Source organism: Sceloporus occidentalis, unplaced genomic scaffold, assembly GCF_023333645.1.
Source record: "Sceloporus occidentalis isolate IW3139 unplaced genomic scaffold, rSceOcc1.0.p SCAF_50, whole genome shotgun sequence".
Classification (NCBI taxonomy): domain Eukaryota; kingdom Metazoa; phylum Chordata; class Lepidosauria; order Squamata; family Phrynosomatidae; genus Sceloporus; species Sceloporus occidentalis.
In genome coordinates, this window is record NW_028317030.1 from 4,906,880 (window position 1) to 4,923,034 (window position 16,155).

The following is a 16,155-nucleotide window of genomic DNA, read 5'->3' on the forward strand; positions in this document are numbered from 1 at the left end:
TGATAGATTGTAAGCACTATGATGCTCCTTGGCTCCTTACACCTCAGCCCACTTTTCTGCTGCAGCTTCTTAAGCTGTGCCCTCCATACTTTTTTTTCACTATCTTTTAGGAAATAATGTGTCTGTTATAAAATAAATATTATAGAATTTAGCCATCTACATATATATATATTGATCTACACTGTAAATACATATGTTCCTTACCTTTAAAACTGGTCATTCCACATACACTATTCTCTTACATTGTAGATATCTACATCAATGAAAATAAATATACGTAATGTCCTACCGTAAACAGAGGAGGACGACAATGTATGACCAGCAAAGTCCTGCATGTGTATATCTGCCTTCAATAATGGAATCTTTTCATCTCCTTTGCAGATCTGCCTTTTCGTGGTGAAACCCTGCAGGATCCATTCTTCGGTTTAGGCAAGAGAAAGGGTTTGGGATTTGGCAGTCATTCTCTGCCCTGTTTATACTGTGTGACGGAGAAAAGAAATCCTCCGGAGAATACAGAGTATGACGTGTAGCACTGTGTGATTGTAAGCGATGGAACAAAGAGTTCTGTGAACTGGGAAAACCCAGTAATCACCCATTTAGTCAAATAATGAGCAGGGAATTAGCTAAAATAATGATTCACTAAATGGACAAAAGTATTGGGACACCTGACCAGTACGCCAACGGGGACTTTAATGACATTTTAAATACATAGACATTAATATGTAGTTTCCCCCCCTTTGCAGCTATGTCCCCGTCAGCATACCAAGACATTTTGGACAATGTTATGCTTCTAACTTTGTGGAAATAGTTTGGGGAAGACCCTTTCTATTCCAGCATGACTGCGCCCCAGTGCACAAAGCAGGGTCCATAAAGACATAGTTCGATGAGTTTGGTTTGGAAGCACTTGACCGGCCGCACAGAGCCCTGACCTCAGCCCCATCGAACACCATGGATGAACTAGAATGGAGATTGCACGCCAGGCCTTCTCATCCAACATCAGTGTCTGGCCTCAAAAAATGCTTTACTGGATGACTCTCCAAAGTCTTGTGTGCATAGCCTTCCCAGAGGAGCGGAAAGCCGTTATAGCTGCAAAGGGGGGACCAACGTCACATTAATGTCTGTGTATTTAAAATGTGATGTCATCAAAGTCCCTGTTGGTGTAATGGTCAATATTTTGTCCATATAGTGTATATAAGTAACTATTTATTATTTACAACAGATTTACCCCTACAAATATTTGGCAAATGTTATTCTAAATGCTAACGTGTTGCATGCCATTGTGTATAGCTTTAAATAACTACATAAGGCAAAATAAATTATATATGTAACGCCATTTAAAAAATATCATTTTACTATTTATGCAAATTAAATTTCAGTTCAATATGTAAAGATGTTTCTGTGTTTACCCCTTAACGACCAATGAAAATCAGTCACTTATCGACCAATGGCATGCCTGGCAAGTCATGGCATTAAATAAGCTTAGAAAGCGATCTAAGATCACTTTCTTTGCTTAAATGGTGTTGCTGTAATGCCTCGATGTCCAAGCATTCAGTACCACGGAAATCTACTGCAGATGCCCCAGATGTCAACATCCGTCATACAGTGTATGGCGGCGGACATCTGATCTAAAAGAGCGTAGGAGGCTACCGACAATCGCCTCCTAAGCTTAAAACGGTATTGCTGAAATGCCTCGATAGCATGTGCGATAGAAGAAAGACCCTATTTGCTCAATTGCTGCCACAACCTTGCTTACATGACAAAGCGCCGGCTGAGCCGCTCATTTGATCGGGGGAGGAGCTCCCAGCCGTCAGCTCCCTGCCAACACACTCCCCGCCCAGCCCGGAGTCTACCCACCCTGACCCGAGTAAGGAGGTGTGGCTAACGACGCAAGGCGCAAAGTGCCATTATTCTGTGTGTTCATGAAGAGGGAACAGCAGCATGTGAACCCCCATTGGAATTACCCACCAGCCGCCAGTGCAGAGTGGGGCATAGAACACTAAGAAAGGATATGTTTCTTAACCTTGCTTTTGTCTATTGGATGTTTCCATGTATTTGACTGGTTAAAAAAACAATCACGCGTGCGGAGGGACCCCAGATGGGGTGAAGCTGGTCTGGATTATTTTTGTTTACACTATTTTGTTTTTATAGGGGGTATGTAAGGTTTACATTTCATTTTAGTTTACAGAAACTACCCCTGCCATTCCATAGGACAGGAATAGAAGGAGAGGGAGAACCATGGGAAAGGGTACCACTGTACCTCTAGAGGATATTTTGCCACTTCATCCCCTCCACACACCCCAATGGGCATTTCGTGGGTACAGACAGGGGATGAGATGGAGGCACGGGATGAGGGTCCCTGTCTCAGATATGTACTTTATTATACATTTACCATTCGGCTGAGCAGGAAGTATTGTGATTGGAACCTATACCCCAAGGATTATTTTCTTAACCCCTGCCCTTCCCACACTATGTATTATTAATTTATTTGTTATTTTTTTTAAATTACCGTTAAGTGATGACTCACGTTTCAACTCGGGTTTGCAACTTACAAGCCAATTAAGGGTAACTGAATCCACAAGTTGCTTGTTTTTGTCAAGTTCCATCAACATGACTGTATTGCTATTGAGTGTATGGAAGCTAAAGGTTTTTCCCAACTCACATGCACTTGCTGTTTAGTGAATCCATCTCCTCAAGTGATTATAATAGACTCCAGTTTATGATTTCCTATAAATACCAATTATTACATGTGGTACACATTCACTGTCTCAGGATCATTTTAATAGAGGGATACAAAGATTATAATTACCGTATTTGCTCGATTATAAGACGACCCTGATTATAAGACGACCCCCCAAAATCTGAATATTAATTTAGGAAAAAAAGAAAAAGTTTGAATATAAGACGACCCTATAGGAAAAAAGTTTTACCAGTAAATGTTAATTCATCTTAACTATGTAAACTATTTTTTTTAAATAAAAGCTATGATTGAGAAAAATATTTTGTTTTTATTTCCTTTTATTTTCCAACCTGCCCCCCAGTTATGCACATCTGCCCCCAGGCTTGCCACTCTGCCCCAGAAATGCCTTATACCCCCTATATGCCACTGTGCCCCATGATATGCCCTTTAACCCTCTAAATACCACTGTGCCCCATGATATGCCTTTTAACCCTCTATATGCCACTGTGCCAAATGAAATGCCTTTTGACCCCCTATGTGCCACTCTGCCTCCAGAAATGCCTTATGTTAAATGTTAAAAGGTATATTATGGGGGCAGAGTGGCATATAGGGAGGTATAAGACATTTCAGGAGGCAGAATGGCATATGGAGGGTTTAAAGGCATTTCTGGAGGCAGAGTGGCATTAAGGGGGTTAAAAGGCATTTCACAGAGCACTCGGCCTACATAAATGCCTTATGCCTCCCATTTAACACCCCCCCCAACTTACCGGTGCTTCTGATTCCCCGGTGTGTAGGTGGGGCAGCAGGTAGACAACTTCCGCTGCATCCGGAAGGAGGTGCGGTTAGCAGCGGGGGTTGTCTGCGTCCATCGCGCAGACCTTCCCCTGCTGTCAGTGAGGAGAGTTTCCCGCACCGGCTGTCAGTGAGGAGAGTTCCCTGCACCGGTGTGGGGAATTCTCTCTGACAGCCGGGGAAGGTCTGCGCGATGGACGCAGACAACTGCTGACCGCACCTCCTCCCGCCTACACGCTGCCCCGGCTACACACCAGTCAGAAGCACCGGAAAGTTTGGGGGGCATAAGACAGGAGGACCCAGGTCCCCTGCAGCGCTGCGGGAATCTGGGTCTTAGTCTCATAGTCAGACTTATTTGAGGTCAGATTATAAGACGACCCCGATTATAAGACGAGGGGTCTTTTTCAGAGCATTTGCTCATTTATTTCTGAAGAAAGTAGGAGAATTGAATTATTTTAAAAATGAGCAAAAATTTATTTTGTTCATTAGTCTCTTCATAGCCTCTTTAATATCCTGGTTTTTCAGTGTGTATATAACAGGATTTAACATTGGAATCAAGACAATGTATAAAAGAGAAAAAAATTTATCCTGTTTAGGAGAATAGCTTGATGTGGGTCTCATATACAAAGGGATTAAGGTTCCATAATACATAGTAACGCAGGTCAGATGAGAAGCACACGTGGAAAATGCCTTTTGTCGACCTCCTGATGACTTTATTTTCAGAACTGTGTAAACAATAAATATATATGAGATGAAAGTGAGCAGGAAAGCAGGAACGGTAAATATTCCCCCTTCGATGAAGGTTAACATTTCCACTTTAAAGGTGTCGCTGCAGGAGATCTTCAACAATGTCGTAAGATCACAAAAAACATGATCAATCAGATGGGATTCGCAGAAGGACAGTTTAGACACAAGGACACCATGTCCTGTAGTGTCCAGAAAACCAATGGTCCAAGATGCAACTATGAGTATAAAGGTGTATCTTAAACTCATCAAGATAAAGTAATGGAGGGGGTGACAAATTGCCACATATCGGTCATACGCCATGGCTGAAAGAATTAGAACCTCAGTAACTGTCAGAGATATAAACATAACCAACTGAGTTATACATCCCTCGAAGGAAATGGTCTTACGTTGCGTTAGAAGAATAGTTAACATTTTTGGTAGAACATTCGAGGTGTTACCGATGTCAGTCAATGAAAGGTTCATCAGGAAAATGTACATAGGAGTGTGAAGGTGAGGATCATGCAGAATAACAACAAAAATTGTTATGTTTCCTAAGAAAACGATGACATAGCTCAGCAAAAACAATAAGAAAATTGTGAATTGCAGTTTTGGGAAATCGGTCAAGCCTTGTATGAAAAATACTGTTACATTCTGCTTATCTTCAAATTCCATTTTATTTCGTATTTTCTATGGGAAAATATAATTAAAAATCATTAAACATAAAGAATACCTGGGCCCGGACAGGGGATGAAAAGTGGCCTTGGCTGCTGTATGACGTATGCGTTGGCTGGATACGTGTAGCTGCATTTTATGCTTTTAAACTCCAGCAGCGTTGAGCTGGGAGTATACAGCCGGGGGGGCTACACACTACAGGACCCGATCTGCTGCTGGAAAATTTGCCCGGTGTGCCAGATGGACAGTCAAGGCCTTCATACTCCTAACGAAGAAATCATGAGGCATTGTGGATACACAGGTAGAAATGTCAGTTTATTGTCTAATGAGTGAGTATAGAGGTGAATCGGAACATTTCAACATGAGATTTTTAATAATCAAGCTCATTGTTCTAACGAAAAAATTGTGCAGATGGGCCACCCCATTTCAGCGGGAGCGCACAGGGGTCCGAACAGATGCCCACCTATAGTGTTCACTGAGCTGTTTATCTATTTTTGCAAACTTGATGAACCTAACTAGTTACATGTCTGTACTCCAGGTAGAATTTTTGGGTCAATGTCTTTCCTGCCAGAAATGTTTACAATTTCTAAAAACCCTGTGCTCACTAAAATACAATGCAGCAATTCACAGAATTAGATTTGATAGATTGTAAGCTCTATGATGCCCCTTGTCTCTTATTCCACATTTTAAACTTACTGTCTTTCGTTTTATTATTATTATTATTATTATTATTACATTCATGTTGGAAACTCCAAACATTTATCTGTTATGATATTTCAAATGAACAGTTCCTATTGATTCTTCTAACCCTTCTGTGTAAAGAGCTGTGAAATACATCGGTGCTGTTAACATAAAGAATATTTGCAATTAAATTATTTAATCTATCTCTTTATGGAAGGGTTTCAGTAATGCTTATAGTAACTCGATATTAAAGAAATATATCTGTGCAAATATATGTATTTATTTATGCTGTTAACACATTTCCACCATACCTTTAAAAACGATCATCCTCTAACCAATATTATCTTACAGCTAGACATTTATCTGCATTAACATTAATAATAATAATATTAAAATGCAATGCCCTACCATAACCAGCAATGGATGACAACTTATGGTCAACAAAAGCCCCTCTTATGAGATAAAAATGGGCTTTTGATCTTCATATTACCTCTTTTGATGATCTGCCTCCGGCGCACATGGGAGAAATATTGTGGCAGTAATTTGCTGCCCTCTTATACTGTGTGATAGAGAAACGAAATCCCCTAGAGTAGGTTAAAAAGATGAAGAGTAAAACAGTAATAGTAAGTAAGTGATGGAAAAATTAATATTGCCATCTGGGAACATCTAGTAATACTCAAAACTTATTAATATGGTTTGGTCTATTTAATATTTGGTAAATGTAACTCTTCTAGAGCTAATATGTTGCGCAATATTGTATATAAAGTTAATTAAACACAGGTGAAAGAATGAAAAATGATATGTATATAATAATAATAATAATAATAATATAAATTGAGTTAATTATGCAGAAGTGTCTATACGTTGACATTATCCAGTGATCCAGCGTATAGGTTAGCATGTGTGATAGGGTGTTCAAACCATAATGAGATTTCTGGAAACTTGTGAGCCTCTACTTTGGTTAGATCAGATGTGGCCCAGCCATAATGTAAAGGCTCAGCGAGCTACCAGACTGGTGCCTGTTTTTTTGCCGTACTGGCCATGTTTTTCCATTATCATTGGCACATGCTCTTTAAATCCCCATGACAATCGTGTTGTCCTCACCCTACTCAGTATTTGTATATGTGAATTTTATTAGGACGATTAGAACCCTAACACTAGACAGCATTGATTGAGGAGATTCCATAAAACAGCCGCAGTGAATTGGAGTGAATGAATATTCAAACTTATATCAACCATATAACTAATATATACATCTAACTGTCAGTGTGAATCAAAGAATAGTATGGTCCATTGAGGCCGTTTACTCCCAATAGACATGTTCGAAAACTGTAAGTAAGGCTGATAATTCTTGTCTGTAGTAGTGTGAGTTATGGATTGTTTGTTATAACGGGCAGTTAGGCCTCTTTTTGCGGTGATCTGTGAGACAAACTGCATTTGCAGATCTCGTACGTGGTGGCACATTGGAATGACCATGGAAAAACATTCCTGTAGTGAGTTTAACAGCACACAGGAAACTTCTATTAATGGTCACAAACTGATTGGCACCTTCACCGATTCAAAAAAATACATATTGAAATAAATTCTAAAAATGCTGACAGCTGATCTCGGGTGAACTCGGCTGGCTGGCATGCTGATAAAATGCCTTAATCTCAGCTACTATGTATCGATTAGGGATTGTGATGTCACAGGTGTGACAGAGCAAGGTTAACTGGGGTTGCCCCGGGCCTCCTGTCCCCTGGCAGAGACAGACATTCTTGTGGAACTCTGGGTCGGGTTGTCTGGTGGCAGTTTGCACAAAGTGTTTCGTTGGGTGAGGGTGTTTTGGGGGTCTTTGTTGGGGATTCGTGTGCGGTTTAGCCGGGTCATGGAGCGCGTCTGTGTCCGGTTTCTGATCCCATGACCCGGTAATATTTTATAATGTATTTTATTGTGTAACCGGCCCCAGATTCTGAATGTGGCTGCAGCTCCGGCCCTTCAAAGGGACAGTCTTGTAACCTGGCTAGAGCTCTTGATCGGCCAGCACAGCCCTGTTTGTCCAGACGGCACCCGCACTACAGGGGGGATAACACAGGCGGGGAAACCCATTGTATCCCTTAATCCCCTCACCTTATCCATTTAGGGTTGGGTTCTGTGTTTATTGACAACGTCTGGTAAAGGAATGTTGATAGAATTACGGCTCTATATAAATTCTATGTGTTTGAAATAAAGGTAGTTCTTGTTTTACTGCACAAATTGTGGTCTGACTGATCCGTGGATAGCAGGAGCTCCATAAGAGGGTACTGACTGATGATTCCTCAGCCCTCAAACAGGGGTACCTAGCCTTGGATACACTGACCCTGTGACAACAGGTGCCCCATCTGTAACACCCCCTTCTACACAGTAAAATAAGTAAAAAACACAATAACAAATACACACATTAAGACACAATTATTTATTTCAAATATTTTTTTTAAATGTAACCAAAAAAGAAATGGGATCATATGGTTTTGGGGATTCCAACTCCCAACACGTTTGTTTAAGCTATTGCAATAAAGACACTACAAGCTGTCACCATGCAAGGATCCATGTTCAGATACAGAACTGAATCCAGGTTGGAGGTTAGAACAGGAAACAGGAAGTCTAAAGCAGGAAGCCTAGCGTAAATCTATTACGATAAGCAAATAGCATTAGAATATATGCATAATAACTATAATAACGTTCAACCAGAACAATGACAAGAGTAATAGTTCAATTTAAACGAAAAAAGATGAAGCCGATAACATTGGCAGTGTATATAATAAAAGGCTGTGGGAATCTCCAGATGTTAAGACCCTTGTCAGAAAGAAAGTAAATGTTTCCTCTCGCATTCACACTTTTGGTACCCATTTGGCGTCATGTGCGAGGAGAGTGTATAGCCCCTGTGGTTTACGATACTCTTAATAATTTAGGTTCTAAACTTTTTGCTAGATCTTGCCTTATATTAATGTAAAGCTTTTTTTGTTGGGCCTGCCACAGGTACCAGCATCTTCCATGAATATCCCTCCCACAAAATAACCCCAATGCTAGGAGAATGGTGGTCCACGTAGTGGAGCGCTGAAGGTAGATTTAGGTTTCTCTATGCCTTTAAATGAGAAAAGCACTTTAATATACATTCTTCATTGGTGAGGCTGCCTGTGATATCGATGAGAATCTACAATCAACCATATAGTAATTTCTATAATGTAATAGCTAATATACACATTGATATGTTCTCATCCGAATGCCACGTTGTCTTTAAGTTTCTTTAGAGCCTTTTTAACTTCCTGATTTTTTGGAGTATAGATAAGGGGATTTAGTATCGGGACCATGAAAACGTAAAGGAGAGAAAAAAATTTGTCTTGCTTTGGTGAATAACTTGATGTGGGTCTCATATACGAACAAATTAAAGTTCCATAAAAGACAGTAATGCAGATGAGATGGGAGGTGCAGGTAGAAAAAGCTTTACGTCGCCCTTCTACTGATTTGATTTTTATAATACCTTCAATAAAGTTTAGCCTTTCCACAAAGAAGGTGCCGCTGCAGGAGAGCTTCATTAACGCTGCAATATCACAGAAAATGTGGTTTATTACATGGGAAGCACAAAAGGACATCTTTGATATCTGGACGGCATGTCCCACAGTATCTATAAAACCCAAACTCCATGACGCAATGATTAACAAAACACAGCGTTTGAGGCTCATCAGTATAAAGTAGTGGAGCGGATGACAGATCGCCACGTACCGGTCATATGCCATAGCTGCAAACAGGATAACTTCACTGAGAGTCAGCGACAGAAATAAATACATCTGAGTTATACATCCCGCAAACGAAATGGCCGTATGCTTTGTAAGGAGAATATTTAACAGCTTTGGAAGGATATTCGAGGTATTGGCAATGTCAAAAAATGAAAGATTCATTAAAAAAATATACATTGGGGTGTGAAGATTAGGATCCAACAATATAACAAAAAGTATGGTTTTATTCCCAATAATAATGATGGCATAGCTAAGAAGAAACATGAAGAAAATTGTAGACTGGAGTTGAGGGACGTCACCGAAGGCTTGGATTGAAAACTCCGTCACATTTTTCTTAATGTCTGATTTCATTTTTTTATTATATATTCTAGGATAAAACATAATTTGGATTATAGAAATGTTGCATACATGCACAGCCATATTTAATATACAGTATGCGTATTTATTTTAGAAACTGCCGATAACCAGCATGATCTAATCACACCCGAAGAGAACCACTCAGCCCATTTAGTCTGATGTAGACTAAAACCTTAATCAGACCTTAATCGGTCTAATCTTTAGATTCAAGATAGGCATATGTGATATGGGTTGTGTCAGCGCTGAGAAAAGTACGAATATCAGAACCAGAATTTCTAGAAACATAAGTACAATAAAATGTCATAAATACAACTGGTTATGTATAAAACATATGGGAATATTCTTGCTTGTACAATGAAAGAATACCTGACGCATTTCACCGTGATACTTCTCTAGAGCAAATCCTTGTTTAGTTATATATCTATTTTTGCTCACTCACACATTGATGCTTTACAAAGTATTACAGGAACAAGTGTGTTTAAACCTCATATCAGTTATTCTATTAACAGATCACACAGAAAATGCTCTTTAAAGTTAACTTTTTATAGTTACCCTTTCCTGTATTAAAAACAATGTAAGCACTTCAATCAAATACTATATTTTATTTCTCAGCCATATAGCAAAATTGCTTTTTTTTCCTTATAATTATGAAAACAAAAAGTAAATGCCACTCTGCCCCATGATATGCCTTTTAACCCCCTATATGCCAGAGTGGCATATAGGGGTATAAGGCATATCATGGGGCACAGTGGAATATAGGAGGGTGTAAGACATTTCTGGGGGCAGAGTGGCAAGCCTGGGGGCAGATGTGCATAACTGGGGGGCAGGTTGGCAAATAAAAGGAAATAAAAACAAAAAATATTTTTCTCAATCATAGCTTTTATTAAATATGAAAAAAAAGTTTACATGAATTAATATTTACTAGTAAAACTTTTTTTCCTATAGGGTAGTCTTATATTCAGGCTTTTCTTTTTTTCCTAAATTCATATTTAGATTTTAGGGGGTCGTCTTATAATCGGGGTCGTCTTATAACCGAGCAAATACGGTATATATGATAAATTTAGTGAGAAGGGTGGGGGGCTTTTAAAAAAATGTTTAGATTTACTTTTAGTATTTTGTGCGGCACATATGGTGAAATAATGCTAGACAAACATGTTTTTTGGAGAGGGGGTTGGTATTTTTGCTGCTGTATCGCGATGGGATTCACTTTTTGGGCTCTTTTATGATTATGGTTTTCCCATCCTCTGCCTTCTCACAAGCCCACTTGCCAGTGCCATAAGGATAAATTGTATGATCACGAGTAGGGCCCTTAACGTTCGTTTTATTAGTGTGTTTTTTTTTGGTTTTATTTATATATATATGCACTTATTAACCACCATATAGTTACATTATACAGAGCTGTGGAATATGTTAGCACTTAATAAGTAAGGGATAATAATAATACCTGCAAACCCCAACGATAGCATCTGTGGATCATTTTCTTGCATTATTAATTTACATCATATTTGCATGTTTATTATTAGTGCTTTATTATATGTTGATATACTTTTCGATTTCCCAGTTCTTATATCCCTAGAATTATGGCACATAGAAGTTATTAATAGATAATATTTCGAAAGTAAGCTCAAGCCGAAAATAAATACTGAATTAGATTGCTTAATTCACTGCCCTGAGTGTTAGTGAGCACTGGGTATTATTAGGTATTTCCCGGATGGCATATTCCACTCAATTTTAAAATTTATTCTCAGAAGGATTTCATGTCACATAGTATAATAAAGCTGTTTCTTCTCACAGTCTTTTTGCTGCCTTTAACCAGCCATAGCTTTTTCTTGGGGTTTTAGAGAGATGACAGAGAAGCGGAACATTTTTGCCGTTAAATTGTTATTCTGTGGTATGTATAGTAGGAACTTGCTAATTATTTGTTTTTTGGTGGTCAGACAAAATCATAAAAATATTGGCAAAAAAGATCGTTAAAAAAATTCTCGCATATAAATTTAATTTGGATTTATTAAAGCAGGAATTACAATATTGAAGTTGCATTAATAACGCATTGAGCCGTTTTGTTTTATTATTTATTTAATCAATACATTTTCCTGTGATATAAAAAACATAGCAGAAAAAAACCCTTAGGGTAATATTAGGAAAATATCTATTTGTTTAATAATATTGAATATTGATGAATAAATAAAAGTGAGATGAAAGGAAAATAGGGTTTAATATTGTGTATGTTGTGTAGCATTTAAATACAATAAAAATGTCTTTATGAATCTATTAATTATTTTTGTTTTCAACCCCTATAGCAAGAGACGCACGCAGAGAAATGGAAAAGCAGAAACAGATTTAGTCTGCAGGTGCATCTTGGTGATTTAAACTCACTCACTAATTCACTAATTTTATTATGCTTAAAGGACTAGACACATTTAGTTTTCCTGCAAAGAATGACTCTATATCCCTCTATAATGTATAATACATAAACTCTTTAATCAACTCACAAGAAGTCTTTCCAATGTTGAATACTTGAATATAAATCATTTACTAGTGATTAGAGGAAATTAAAAAATTCTATATAAAAATGAAGTCAGAAGATAAACAGAATGTTACAGAATTTTTAATCCAAGGTTTGATTGACATCCCAGAGTTGCAGCCCCCAATCTTCTTCATATTTCTTCTCAGCTATATAATTATTTTATTGGGAAACATGACTATTTTTGTTCTGATTTTGAGTAATTCCCGCCTTCACACGCCTATGTACTTTTTTCTGATGAACCTTTCCTTAACTGACATTGGTAACACTTCAAATATTCTTCCAAAAATTCTAAATATTCTCCTAACGCAACATAAGACCATTTCCTTTGTGGGATGTATAGCTCAGATGTATGTATTTATGAGTCTGACAATTACCGATGCTCTAATTCTCACCGCCATGGCTTATGACCGATATGTGGCAATTTGTCACCCCCTCCATTACTTCATCTTCATGAGTTTACGACACACTGTTATACTTGCATTTGTTTCATGGACCATTGGATTCCTAGATCCCGCAGGACATGCTACTCTTATATCTAACTTGTCCTTTTGTGATTCTCATCTCATTGATCACATTTTTTGTGATATTACACCGTTGCTGAAGATCTCCTGCAGCAACAACTTTAAAGTGGAGATGTTGACCTTCATAGAAGGTGCACTATTTGCGGTTCTTGCTTTCCTGCTCACTTTCCTCTCTTATTTATTTATTGCCGCTTCTGTTTTGAAAATAAAGTCATCCGAAGGTCGAAAAAAGACATTTTCCACCTGCATCTCCCATCTGACCTGCGTTACTGTCTTTTATGGAACTTTAATTTCTTTGTATATGAGACCATCATCGGATTATTCTCCCAAACAGGACAAATTTTTTGCTCTTTTATACATTGTCTTGATTCCAATCCTTAATCCTGTCATATACACACTGAAAAATCAGGAGATTAAGAATACTTTGAGGAAACTGGTCAACAAGATGGTCTACTCAAGGCCACATGAATGTTTGCAATGACTATAAATCAAATATGTAAATGAATAGTACCTGTACAAAAACATAGACTTTTCCTGTCATTGATATATCACATGAAGATCTGCAATGTAATCACTTACACGTATGGATCCTTAGAGCGGTATGGACATATTTAACATTGAGTTTGGCAGTGTTCAGTTTATTAATAAAATATATATATATCCAATATGGTTTGTACCTGTAATAAAAACGGAATGTGAAATATGAAATATATATGTGTTTCCAATGGTTTTCCTCATGTTGCCGTTAAGAGTACATTTAAAAAGATATAAAATGTATGAACCTGCTTTTTTTAGGAGGAAGTAGACATACAAAACATTTATTTGTTTCTTGAACTTATATAGGGGTAGTAGAAGCATTATTAAACACTCATCTACAGACCCCAGACAGCTTGTTTTTCCGTCAGAAATCTAAGGGTGCTGCCTCAACCACAAGGGATTCTGGGTAGGCGCATGCAAATAAGGTCAATAATTATCACCTTTTCCCCAAGCCTCCAAGTATTAAGCCAGTATCACAGCCTCATGCTGACGAGTCCCATTAAGGACGAAACAGCTGTCCATGGGTGGTGATCTGGGTATTGCACCTCTTCTCGAGTTTTGTCTAAAGGCTGCCCTTGAAATTACTTTCAAGGGATCCATGTATAAAGTGGATATAGAGGCAAAAGGTGATAATTATTAACCTTATTATAACTTATGTAATGGTATTTCTTGGCTACCCCATGCCACAAGTATAAAGCCAGTATCACAACCTCATGCTGACGAGTCCTATTAAGGATGAAACAGCCATCCATGAGCGGTGATCTTGCTATTGCATCTCTTCCTGAGTTTTGTCTAAAGGCCGTCCTGTACAGCGGGCAATTACTTTCAAGGGATCCATGTATAAAGTAGATATAGAGGCAAAGGTGATAATTGTTAACCTCATTTGCCTGCACCTACCCAGAATCCCTTGTGGTTGTGGCAGTACCATGAGATTTCTGAGGGAAAAACAAGCCTTCTGGCTTGTCTGGTGTCTGTAGATGAGTGTTTAATAATACTTGTACTACCCCTTTAATTTTAGTGGAAGGGTTTTCCATTCCCTTTACCCACTATAACTTATGTAATGTTGTTTCTTGACTACTCCATGCTTAATTGTTTCTTAAAGTTATATAAGAGTAGTAAAAGCATAATTAAACACTCATGTACAGAAACCAGATGGTTTATTTTTCTCTCAGAAATCTCATGCTGCTGCTGCAACCACAAGTGATTCTGAGTAGGTATATGCAAATCAGGTCAATAATTATCACCTTTTGCCCAAGCCTTAGGTATTAAGCCAGTATCACAACCTCATGCTGATGACTCCCATTAATGACGAAACAACCGTCTATGAGTAGTGATCTGGCTATTGTGGCTCTTTTTGAGTTTCGTCTAAAGGCTGTCCTGTACAGCAGGCAATTACTTTCAAGGGATCCATTTATAAAGTGGATATAGAGGCAAAGGTGATAATTGTAAACCTTATTTGCATGCACCTACCCAGATTCCTTTGTGGTTGTAGCAGCGCCATGAGATTTCTGGTTCGTCTGTTGTCTGTAGATGAGTGTTTAATAATACTTCTACTATCCCTTAAATTTAAACGGAAGGTTATCCTTCACCTTTACCCACTATACCTTATGTGATGATATTTCTTGGCTACCCCAAGCCTCAATTATTAATGACGAGTCCCATTAAGGGCAAAACAGCTGTCCATGAGCGGTGATCTGGCTATCGCACCTCTTCCCGAGTTTTGTCTAAAGGCTGTCCTGTACAGTGGGCAGATGTGCGATATGACTGAGTGGTATAAAAAAAAGAAAAAAGTCCTGTACAGTGGGCAATTCCTTTCAAGGAATCCATGTATAAAGTGGCTATAGAGGTAAAAGGTGATAATTATTGACCTTATTTGCATGTGCCTACCCAGAATCCCTTGTGGTTGTGGCAGAACCATGAGATTTCTAAAGAAAAACAAGCTTTCTGGCTTGTCTGGTGTCTGTAGATCAGTGTATAATAATACTTCTACTACCACTTTAATTTTAGTGGAAGGGTTTCCCATCACCTTTACCCACCATAACTTATGTAATGGTATTTCTTGGCTACCCCAAGCCTCGTGTATGAAGCTGGTATCACAATCTAATGCTGATGAGTCCCATTAAAGATGAAGCAGCCAGGCTTTAATGTTATTTGACAAAACAAAATATCAGAACTTTTGCATTTTAAGTATGCACAGATCAAGGGGGACTGCTGGGCTCTGGCCTTCTGGCAGAATCCAAGCCGTCCCCCACAGAAGTTCAAGGGGGATCTCTGGGCCCTGGCATTTTGGCAGGATCCAGACAGTACCCCACAGAAGTTCAAGGGGGATTTCTGGGCCCTGGCCTTCTGGCAAGATCCGGACGGTCCCCCACAGAAGTTCAAGGGGGACCACTGGGCCCTGGCCTTCCAGACAGTACCCCACAGAAGTTAAAGGGGGACCTCTAGGCCCTGGCCTTTTGCCGGGATCCAAGCCGTCCCCCACAGAGGTTCAAGGGGGATCTCTGGGCCCTGGCCTTTTGGCGGGATCCAAGCGGTCCCCCACAGAAGTTCAAGGGGGATTTCTGGGCCCTGGCCTTCTGGCAAGATCCGGACGGTCCCCCACAGAAGTTCAAGGGGGACCACTGGGCCCTGGCCTTCTGGCAGGATCCGGGCGGTCTCCCACAGAAGTCACATCACGTGGCCCACGATCCGTTCCTGTCTCCCCAGGCCGATTAAAATTGTTTAGAAAGGGTCCTTTTGACCTGGACGGCACCAATCGACTTCAGGAGGGCCCTTTATAAACAGTTTTGAGTCTGTATGAGGAGACAGAAACAAGGGGTCACACCGAACCCCCTAAGTGCGCGGGCCCCGTCGCAGCTACCCCTGTAGTTACACCAGTGCTCACATGTTTTGCTCTCGAGCATTAAAGAA

The 16,155-nt window shown here is 39.3% G+C and overlaps 2 protein-coding genes across 2 annotated transcripts; one reads left to right on the forward strand and one right to left on the reverse strand.

The window, feature by feature from the left end:
- Positions 1-3,919: 3,919 nt before the first annotated feature.
- On the reverse strand, positions 3,920-10,035 carry LOC149288695 (olfactory receptor 5AR1-like). Its single transcript, XM_089491400.1, has 2 exons — positions 10,027-10,035; positions 3,920-4,882 (listed from the first exon to the last, which is right to left on the reverse strand). Exons 1-2 carry the CDS (start codon positions 10,033-10,035, stop codon positions 3,920-3,922), a joined length of 972 nt encoding a protein of 323 aa, XP_089347526.1.
- Positions 10,036-12,232: 2,197 nt separating this feature from the next.
- LOC149288696 (olfactory receptor 5AR1-like) lies at positions 12,233-13,189 on the forward strand. Its single transcript, XM_089491402.1, has one exon. The coding sequence runs from the start codon at positions 12,233-12,235 to the stop codon at positions 13,187-13,189; it is 957 nt and encodes a 318-aa protein (XP_089347528.1).
- The last annotated feature ends 2,966 nt before the right edge of the window (positions 13,190-16,155 follow it).

What these genes read in the sequence shown, in the direction of transcription:
- LOC149288696 (XM_089491402.1), top strand. Translation starts at nt 12,233, where the DNA reads ATGAAGTCAGAAGATAAACAGAATGTTACAGAATTTTTAATCCAAGGT.